We start from the raw sequence: 11,246 nt of genomic DNA on the forward strand, positions 1-11,246 counted from the left end.
GTATATATGGTGTTGCAAATCATGCAACTTAAATTTGAACAACTTTTGGGCGTCGGATTGAGCAGATATTTCGCATGTACTTCCATATTTCCAATGACAATGTAATATGGTAACAAGGAGCTGACTGCAGCACGTATATTTATTAACCCTTCTATTGAGACTGGAGGGCATATACATTTGTGTTGATGTTGAATCAGTTGACAATAAAAGGAATATGTGTTGCTCAACATTTGATGGAAGATAATTGAGAAGTTAAACTGGTTAAAAATAGCATACATTAAGTAGTATGTAATTATACGAAGTAAAAGTATACGGGTCATTCTAAGTTAAGAGGTAATCGCTTATAAATATGAAAAAGTGGCACAACATAAATGTTAAAATTTTGATCTAATTATACAATATTTTTATTGAAACAACTCTTTTATGTATATTTGTAAGCTGATCAGTCATTTTTTTAATTCTTTACCATTTTAGAAGACACCAGGGGAGAGACCGTACTTTTTCTATGTAATTAAGAGAAAACGGTCTCTCCCCTGATCTGTTTAAAAACATAAACTAAATCGAAATTTTGACCAGCCGTCTTACAAATACGAGCAAATTAAAGTGTAATGATTCATTTAAACAAGAATTCATACCTCCACTGTACATTTTGGAAAATTATGCGCCAGGGGAAAGACGCCAGGGGAGTGACTTTTTCATGTCAAATCAGATATAATTGTGAAAGTATTTATTGAAAATAATTAAAATAAAGTATTTATATAATCTATGCATAAACTATAGTAAATATACAAATACAATTAAGTATTTATATCAATAATTTTGAAATATAACTGACCAGGGGAGATACCACTTTCATAAAACAACATTGTCAAGTAAAGAGGTCAATGATCAAAATGACTGACAATCAGAACCAAAAGATGACTGTCGCAGGGTTGGTTGTTAGTGTTGAATCAAATGCATTGCTATTGGGATTAAAATCGCAATAATTAAAATTATAAACCCAATATTTTTACATTTACATAATGGCCAGGGTAGAAGACATTGAATTTGGGGGACAAAATTTAACATAAATAATTTTTATGAAAATGAAAAATTTAAAGGATTTTATTAATAACATTACAGTCAATATTTATTTTAATTTATGAAGTATACCAAATTTAACGGATTTATGGGAATTACATCTGGATAAAATGACTGATTTATTGTAAAACCTGCAAAGGGACAGGCCAGGGCAGGGACATTTTGCATGTTTGAGGTGCAATTGTGACAAAACTGAATTAATTAATTAATTGAAATTGACTGTCTATAGAGGAAATGCAATCTTTTAAGGGAAATTACCATAATTTATTTAAATTGTTTAAGAAAAGTATGGATATGTATCATGGACACCATTAATACCTCTTAACTTAGAATGACCCATATAATACTTGCCGAATGCACCTACAGTGCTGGACCAAACTAGCTACAGGCTGGGTCCCACAGGACGGATCTCGGGGCAGAGGAAGACCAAAACGGAGATGGCGGGACGACCTTGACAAATTGTGTAAAGAGTGGCGAGAGTGTGCATTGGATAGGACCAAATGGCGGGAAAGAAGGGAGGCCTTTGCCCAGCAGTGGGACACTCCTATAAACTAATAAAAAAAAAGCTTGTAATTTATCAGCCTTTATATATTTTTTTTTATTTACATTTGTTGTCTTTTAACGGTCTTGATGAATGAATCAGATATTTTTAAACACTATAGTGGCTTTATATGGTTTGTTTGCTTTCTTATTAATTACTGCAACTCTCTATCTTCTGCTATTTGTCTATATTTCTACCTATTTTACTAGGACTTGAGTTTAGTTTGGGGCTAGAGACATCACTACCTCCAGGGTGCATTCTACAGGTTGAAAACCACAGGCATGGGGCCCAAATCAAGTCTTAAAATGGGGCATAAAATATTATTGTTTACCCTCAGATTTCCTAGTAGTTTAAGGACCCACCCAATATTTGATGGGTGGATCTTTATGGGATGGAACCCACCAATGGGCATTAAGACATTATTGCAGGTGACCACACTATTATTCTCTCTCTTCCGAGCTATATAACCCTCATGGTGATGGGGTCAGCTTTCCATGTCTTTCGCTTCCACTTCGCCCTATCCTCGACGTTGTTGTGATACTTTGCACTCAATCATATCTTTTAGCACTACATCCTTCCATCTTGTTTTCGGTTTACCTCTGCCTCTTTTACCGGGCATGGAAAGTTGTAGTACTAAATTTATTATTATGGTAATTGAAGTGTTTTCAGATCAACATTTTTATTTAGCTGACTTTCTGGTAAAGAAATCTATCATTCAGCTTATGGAAGTCATTAAAGATCCTAAGGAGTTTAATTCTCTTTAATTTCCTAGTCCGTTCATAGCTTTATCCTATCTTAGTAACGATTTGTATGTATGGTATTATATCATTATCTGAATGAAGGTCATAAACTGTACTCTAGCCACTCTAGCCAGTGAGAAGTTTAATATACCTAAACGTTTTTTAATATTTTGTTTTTTCCAATGTAGGTACCATGAATTCATTATCAGTGCTAAATTATTGACATTGTTTTGGTACCTAATAGCATAATAGCTATATGTGATTTATTATTTACTAATTAGGTAAAATAAATAAATAATGTGTAGAAATTTCTATTTAAAAAAAAATAACAAAATAAACGATATTTTGAATAAAGAATTATATACAACTTAAAATATAGTTATATTAAAAATGAAAGATAAGATTGAGAAATCCCAATAAAGAATAAAGATGTAGGTTTATCCCGTAGGAAGGTTCTAAGTTCCGGGATACGCACCGGTATTTAATTTCCCGTGGTGCAGTCCGCATCCGCAACATCGCGACATTATTTTATTTATTGAAAGGAAGTTTACACCGCAGTCTTAAAGTTCCCAGTTAAATTATAAAATGTTTCTGATTTTATTTCATACATAATCGGTAAAACACAGGTAATAGACGGAGAAGGTAAAATAGTGGAGAAGAATAAAATAAAAAATCTCACCCGGGCGCGGTTTGTTGTCCGGCAGGACCGCGGCAACCCCCGCCGCCACCGCCAGGACCGCTACGATGTACTTCATTGCACTAATTACTACACATATCTAGAAACGTTACAAACTCCAGCTTCTCAAGCACTCTATAAATATCCACTCTTATTCTTGTTTACACACACGGGAGTACACTTCATTGATCCCTATGAAGAGTCGAAAGCGACCGCGCACAAATGTAAACAGATACAGTGTATGTTAAGTTTAGACACCGTTTTAATTTATAATTTTATCGCACTTCATGAATTAGGAATAATAGCTTTCAGTCGTAAAGCTCGGTTCAGCGTTCAGCGCGCAACAACAACCGGCCGTGAACCGACGATGCGACTGAATATAGGTGCAAGTGCAGCTGCAGATAAAAACACAAACACAAACACGGAAGTAGCAAATTAGCCAACATACTGGAAATAATTTAAGGACCTTGTATACAAATAGCAGCTTTTGCAGTAATGAAATGCAACGTGTATATTTGTGTCTCAAATAGTTTAGCCTTAAACAACTGTCACTGTGTCACTGTCACAGCTGTCAAAACAATTGTAATTTTTTCTAATTTTAGACTGCGATTACGACCATTTTTTGCCATATAATTATTTAATTAAAAGTAGGTTTCGTTTGTCTTTATTTTAAAATATTAGGCCGTTCATGAAATATTACTTCATTCATAATAATTTAGAATACAAAATTATATAATCAATAGAGGTTAGTTCTGTATTCTTCTTGGTCGAATTTTCAGGAAGGATGGGCGGACATGGTCACGCGCCTTACGTGGTCCCTGACCACAAGCAGTTCCAGGTGAAGGGGATCCCGCAGCTGGAGGAACTGGAGAAGGCTTTGGCTCAGAAGGGATTAAAGGACCCCTGGATCAGGTCTGAATCTTGTTGCATTTAAGATCCCATGGTGTTTTTTTTAACTTGATAGAGATAATAATAGGTCTTAAAATGTAATATCCTTCTCCTCCTATACAGGAGAAGGCATGTGTCATTTTCTTTGTATTTATTCTATTATCAGAAAATGGTACACATTTTACTACTGATTTTCTTTAGAATTAGTGTTGAACATCTATGCCTAATTCTTCTTTAGTTTACGTCATTATAGCCAACTTTGCCTGCATTAAAAAAAAAAGGAATATCTTTTAAAAAATATATCGCTTTATAAAGGCTTTATATGACTTTTATTTGCTCAGCATGTCTGTAGTGATCAAACGCATCAGTTTAATTGAAGACAAAATGTTTGAATCATGTGTTTACCCACTTTTTTGGCGTTTTAGAACGCGGGCTATGATTTGAACATTGCCCACGTCAATTTGATGTTCAAATCTCGGAGTAATTAACAATGGAGCCGCCATTAACAGGCATTCCCCTCTGTCGAAAATAGGCGGCCAATGGTCAACCACATGTCAACCATATGTATGGACTGACGTCTATCTGACATGATGTACCTATACATTTGATGTGCCCCTCCCCCGCAAAAAACGGCAGACTATTTTATACCGCAAAATTTTAGACATGGCGTCTCCGTTGGTTATATCCTCTAAGGTTCAAATACAGTATATGATAACATTGATAACTTGTGTACTAGTATTGAATCAAGACAAAAGACTGAACTCAACAGTTACAGTGTATATATATGTGTAACTGCCAGCACTAGTTTGAATTTTCGACTTTTATCTCCATACTTTTCCCTGATAGATAGATAAAACGTTTATTTGGATGCTGCAAAACACACAATTTACAAATAGGTACATTACAAACAGAACATAACTAAAATATACACGAAGTGCAATTCAATTTAATGAGAATTATCTAATTTTACCAGAAACGAGGCGTGGCGATACAACCCCGGTTTTGGCACGAAATGGGGTCGCGCCAGGAAAGTGTTCTTCCGAGGCTTCCCCATCGGCCTGGGCCTGGCGCTGATCACCGCCGGGGCGGAGAAGATGCTCGGGGAAGGTCACGGAGACCACGGCCATGAGGGAGAGGGTGGACATCATTAAATTATTGAATGCAGTGTTACTGAATAAAATTATTGATAGTTTATGTTTGCTTGCTTTATTTAGACTCCAGTACAGTCAATAACTTAATATTTGTCACAGTGACAAATCAAACAATAAAATCAAAAGTGTACATGTGTGCCGGGCATTTTCATTTCTGAGCCACCTTGTTTCCAGAACTTATCTAGCTGACCCGGTTATGGGATAATCCGGAAATAAAAAATATATCCGTGTTAACTCGTTTATTTATTCGCAACATTCATCATCTATTACTAATAAGTTTTTGGCAAAAATTTCTTTTTTGGTACAAGCTTTTATCGCTGACTGTACTTTTCTTACGACAGGCAACTAATACTCATCGAGACAATTCTAAAAACCCCTAACACAATTAGGTTGCGTTGTTTCATCACAGAGTTCCTATGGCCACCTTCTGTCTCCATCATCAGATCAGTTCGACAGTACCATATTATTGTATTGTCATCAGAACTACATACAGCTGCCAATTTTCATGACGCTACGATCCTTGGAAGATGGTTAAATTAGTTACCTTAGATTCCATTACATAGTTACATACAGGTCGATAAGACGAAACAGGAGCTGAGATCGAACTCAATTTTGAGATTTCAAGCTGAATATACCCGTCGCTCTGACGGGGCCAGGCGTGGCTCACTCCGCGATTTCGTCGCTTTGCTACAGGTAGTTAAAAGTACATCCGTTCGGCCCCAATTTTGGGGTTTTCCATAAGCCGCGCGTGGCGCTGTCGCCACCTAGCGGCCATATCTGTGCTGATCGTAACAGACACGTTTTGTTAGAGAGTGAGTCTTCTGTACCTAGTACTATTATTTATTCTGTGACGGGGCGTAACCGCGCCGTGAGAGACTGTATTTTTGTGTCTGTAATGCACGCAACCAGACGCGTGCGCTTATACTCGCGCCCGCGCGCACCTCACTATTTGCAATGTTACTTTTCGTCTATTACTTATGAAGGCAGAAGAATATAAAAGATCGTATTAGATTCATAATTGTTATAGCCGGTTTAGACTCTCGGCTCGCGGCTCGTCTCACGGCGCGTCTCGTGGCTCGCCTCGAGTGGCCTTGAGCGCATGAGCCTGTCGAGCTAACGATTACACTCTCGCCTCGTGGCTCGGCTCGAGGCTCGTCTCATGGCTCGTAAGCTCGTCGAGCTAATATATTTTTCATCACACTTGCTCGGAAAAGATGTATTTACACGTAGGGCTTGCGGGCGGGAAATTGAACTTTTCGCCCTAGGGCGGAAAAAATCTTTTCCGAGCAAGTGTGATGAAAAACACTTATTTACACGTAGGGCTTGCGGGCGGGAAATTGAAATTTTCGCCCTAGGGCGGAAAAGTGTTTTATACAGAAGTTTGTTTTTATTAATTCTCCTTTTTTTCCTTACAAGTGTGATGAAAAACATTGTGTGTGCCACGGGCGGTAAAGAAATTCCGAACTCGTGAACATTTTAAGCCCTCGCTTCGCGTCGGGCTTAAAATTGACACTCGTTCGTAATTTCTTATTTCCCGCCCTTAATACACAATGTACTATTTCATCACACTTGCTCGGAAAAGATGTATTTACACGTAGGGCTTGCGGGCGGGAAATTGAAATTTTCGCCCTAGGGCGGAAAAAATCTTTTCCGAGCAAGTGTGATGAAAAACACTTATTTACACGTAGGGCTTGCGGGCGGGAAATTGAAATTTTCGCCCTAGGGCGGAAAAGTGTTTTATACAGAAGTTTGTTTTTATTAATTCTCCTTTTTTTCCTTACAAGTGTGATGAAAAACATTGTGTGTGCCACGGGCGGTAAAGAAATTCCGAACTCGTGAACATTTTAAGCCCTCGCTTCGCGTCGGGCTTAAAATTGACACTCGTTCGTAATTTCTTATTTCCCGCCCTTAATACACAATGTACTATTAAACACTAACGGCACGGCATAAGGTTTATAATCGAATGACAAGTCGAACGCGAGTGTGAACGCAAGCGCGCGTCCCGCGCGAGCCCCTTTGACTCGTGCCCAAAAAACCGCTCCTCCACGCGAGCCAGGCGAGCGCGAGCCGAGCCGCGAGACGAGTCACGAGCCTACCGTTCACACTCGCGTCTCGTGGCGCGGCTCGCGGCTCGTCTCGTGGCTCGCGCGAGAGTCTAAACCGACTATTACATATTTGGCGTAACTTATTTTTAAAATGTGATTTTCAATTAAAAGACACATCAAGATTGGTTACCTTATTTCTAATGCTAAAAAAACGAACTATAGTGGCCACCAGGACCAGAATAGATTTTTCACCTCAGCAGCTCGAACAAGGGTACTTTGCTTCTTAAAAACAGTGAGCAAAATGCGATTTTGCTCACTGAGTCATTTTGTCTCACTCAGTGAGCAAAATGGCATTTTGCTCACTGTGTGTGTCTCACTCAGTGAGCAAAATGCGATTTTGCTCACTGAGTGAGACAAAATGACATTTAAGTGACCTTTATAGTCAAATGTCATTTCAACATGCGGGGTCTAATACAAGTTCAATATACTTGGGTTCTATTATCTCTGTCCCTCTAGGTATGTTCTCACTGCTTAGGGTGAAAAATTTTGTGTACTACACGAGATCAAAGTTATTTACATCTCGTGCGCTTTTGAATCCCTTACTACGCTCAAGATTCTAAATTAGATTCACTCGCTACGCTCGTGAATCTATTATAGAATCTTTCGCTTGCACGGGACTCAAAATAAGCACTCGAAGAAATATCAAACTTTGATCTCTTGTTGTACAAATAACTATTTTTTCAATATCACGGGTGGCGGCCATCTTTGTACCCCGCCCTCCCCGACTAGACGCACAGTTCTTATTGCCTCCCAGGCTTTAAATGCTTAGAATTACTCAAGGAACATATGTGATGAAGCTCATAGCTAAATAAAAAGTTTTTGGGTCAACTTCATAACTGCTTCCGCTAGTATCTCATGAACCGTGATAGCTAGACAGTTGAAATTTTCACAGATGATGTATGTTTGTTGCCGCTATAACAACAAATACTAAAAACAGAATATACTTAATAAATATTTAAGTGATCTCCCAATACAACAAACGTGATTTTATTGCCGTTTTTGCGTAATGGTTCGGAACCAGTCGTGCGCGAGTCCGACTCACACTTGGCCGGTTTTTAGGGTTCCGTACCCAAAGGGTAAAACGGGACCGGGAAGGGTAAGACTTCGCTGTCCGTCCGTCCGTCCGTCCGTCTGTCTGTCACCAGGCTGTATCTCACGAACCGTGCTAGCTATCACGGTTGAAATTTTCACAGATGATGTATTTCTGTTGCCGCTATAACAACAAATACTAAAAACAGAATAAAATAAAGATTTAAATGGGGCTCCCATACAACAAACGTGAATTTTGACCAAAGTTAAGCAACGTCGGGCGTGTCAGTACTTGGATGGGTGACCGTTTTTTTGCATTTTTTTCCGTTTTTTTTTGCATTATGGTACGGAACCCTTGGTGCGCGAGTCCGACTCGCACTTGCCCGGTTTTTTGAGTTTATCGCGAACATACAAACAGACAGACGCGAACGCGGGGAACTTTGTTTTATAAGGTGTTAGTGATAAAGATAATTACAATTCCGGGTCATATCTGAATTGTGCCGATAAAGTGACAACCTTAGTGACAACGTTCTCCGTGGCGTATCGAAGGCACTGATTCAAATAAGGTCCGGAATAATCGTTTATGGATAGTGTAACAATAAAATCAAAAGTGTAAATGTGTGCCAGGCACCACTTTAACAAAATTTTCATTTCTGAGGCACCTTGTTTCCAGAACTTAATGTTTTGTAGAAAATGTATGTTCCCACATGACTTTAGGAGGGGAGACTTTATCTAGCTGACCCGATTGTGGGATAATCCGGAAATAAAAAATATATCCTTATTAACTCGTTTATTAACATTCTGGAACAATTTAAATTACAAAATACAATTACATCTTACATACATCTGTTCAATTGCTTCAACTAAAACTATTAGTTGTATTAATTTTTATTTCAATACAGTTTTAATGTAACTTGAAAATTAGACAACTCTATTCACTCTTCACATTTAACCTTACATTATAAGTATCTATAATTGTGGCTTTCCGTATCAAAATATACCATATGAAAACTGCATAAGGTACCTTTCATATGGATACACGTATTTTAACCTTTTGAACGCCAAACGGCGCATCCATTTGCCGTGCCACTGACGCCACGGGGGTAAAATTTAGTTTTGTGAATAAATTATGCCAACCTAAAAGTGGGGTGTTTTTCAGTAGATTTTTATCAAAAAACGATCGACGTCGAATGCCGTCTTTGGCGTCGTTGTCACGATTTTGCGTTGATCTCAATTGCCGTCTATGGCGTTCAAAAGGTTAAAAGTTTAAGCGCCACTTGCAATATCTCACTAACCCGGGGTTAACCGGTTAAACCGTTTACCCAGTGTCAAATTATACTGGTAACCATGGTAACTCCAGGTTTAACCGGTTAACCCCGGGTTAGTGGGATAATGCAAGTGGCCCTAATACATTTAGCGCCGGGTCCATATTGGGTTGCATACAAGTTTAGGTCATATCTTTGATGCGCATAACAACTTGTGTCATAATCATCATTGCGCATACAAATGAAAAGTCATATTATATTGTGTCATACATTTTTAGCCATAATATTTGATGACATACTCAGCAGTTGTCATAAATTTTTTGTGCATATAGGTTTTGATTATAATGAATCAAATGTCATACCAGCTAAAAGCATATTTATCGATATTTATAAGGTTTTTACGTACTTATAACGTTTTGTAGCATAATAATTTTATGTAAACCATAATGGTTTACATAAATAATTTAAGAAACTAATTTTAGGCTCTCAACAACTCCTCGAAAAAAACCTTTTCCCTAATCTCCGTTCGAACACTTAATTCGACGGAGCCCCGCTCACGCGGGGCTCCTATTTCTATATAGTTTGCCCTTCGGGCATCTAAAGCAACCTAACGAACCTAACCTACCTATTATGATTAGTTTCTTTTATGACCACTAAATATATGACTTATTTTTTTATATCTATATTAATACTATGCACTGCAATACTTCGAACGAAAAACAATTATGGATATCAAGCAGATGACTTAAAATTTTATGCGAATTAAATTAATGACTACAAAAATTATGACATAACTAATTTATGACAAAAACCCAGTTATGCTCAGGAATAATTCTGACTAAAGATTTTTATGACTTACAATTTTATACATAAAGTGTTATGACAATTAAAAATATGACAAAAGTCGTTATGCGACCAGAGGGAGTCCCTTTAGCGCCACTTGCACCATAACACTAACCTAGGGTTATGTTAACCGGTTAAAATGTTAACTCAGTGTCAAATTGTACTGGTAACCATGGTAACTCCAGGTTTAACCGGTTAACCCCGGGTTAGACGGATAGTGCAAGTGGCGCTTAGACAATTTAAAAACATCCATAGTACTATAGTTCGTTTTATTAGCACTAAAAAAAGACTACGCGATCTTGATGTATCTTTTAAATGAAAAACGTTTTTTAAAAATCAGTAATTATTACTTATGAAAGCAAAGGTTCGAAATGAGTGCGCGTGAGATAGTGGAATGTTTAGGCGAGTAATTACGATTACGACCGTGACGGTTTCTTAAATCCAATTTGTTGACTCCGAAAGAAGCAAAATTAGGGTAGACCGGGGGCAATAGTACCATTTTTTGGCTAATGATTCCTAGTTCAGAATGTATAGGAGCTGAACCAAAACTCTACGTACATATGAAATAGTAGGTTATTGATTTACGTATTTTTGAGGGTAATTGTTAATAAACGGTAAGAATATGGTAGAAAATCCCGTTTTTCGACAATGATTCCTTGTGGTACAATTGACCCCTCGTGCGGGTCAATAGTACCAAAAATTGGAACGTAAATAAAACCCAAACAATATGTTTATTATATATAGGTTTATTATTTTAGAGCTTAACTGTAATCAATATTTTCAGTTACATCAGTCTTAAGAAGAAGAATATTTAATAACACTAATTGAGATCAGTGGTTACTTTGAACTCACATTACTATTAATATCTCACTGTGTGAAATGTGGTGAAACAGTGGTCTGTCATTTTTTGACAATTGCCGTACCTGTC

At 37.7% G+C, this 11,246-nt stretch overlaps 1 protein-coding gene across 1 annotated transcript; it reads left to right on the plus strand.

Moving 5' to 3' along the window:
• Positions 1-3,578: 3,578 nt before the first annotated feature.
• On the plus strand, positions 3,579-5,119 carry LOC134800818 (NADH dehydrogenase [ubiquinone] 1 beta subcomplex subunit 3). Its single transcript, XM_063773374.1, has 3 exons — positions 3,579-3,684; positions 3,817-3,949; positions 4,899-5,119. Exons 2-3 carry the CDS (start codon positions 3,822-3,824, stop codon positions 5,074-5,076), a joined length of 306 nt encoding a protein of 101 aa, XP_063629444.1. The 5' UTR covers positions 3,579-3,684; positions 3,817-3,821; the 3' UTR covers positions 5,077-5,119.
• The last annotated feature ends 6,127 nt before the right edge of the window (positions 5,120-11,246 follow it).

The sequence above is a fragment of the Cydia splendana genome, chromosome 20 (assembly GCF_910591565.1).
Source record: "Cydia splendana chromosome 20, ilCydSple1.2, whole genome shotgun sequence".
NCBI classification, from domain to species: domain Eukaryota; kingdom Metazoa; phylum Arthropoda; class Insecta; order Lepidoptera; family Tortricidae; genus Cydia; species Cydia splendana.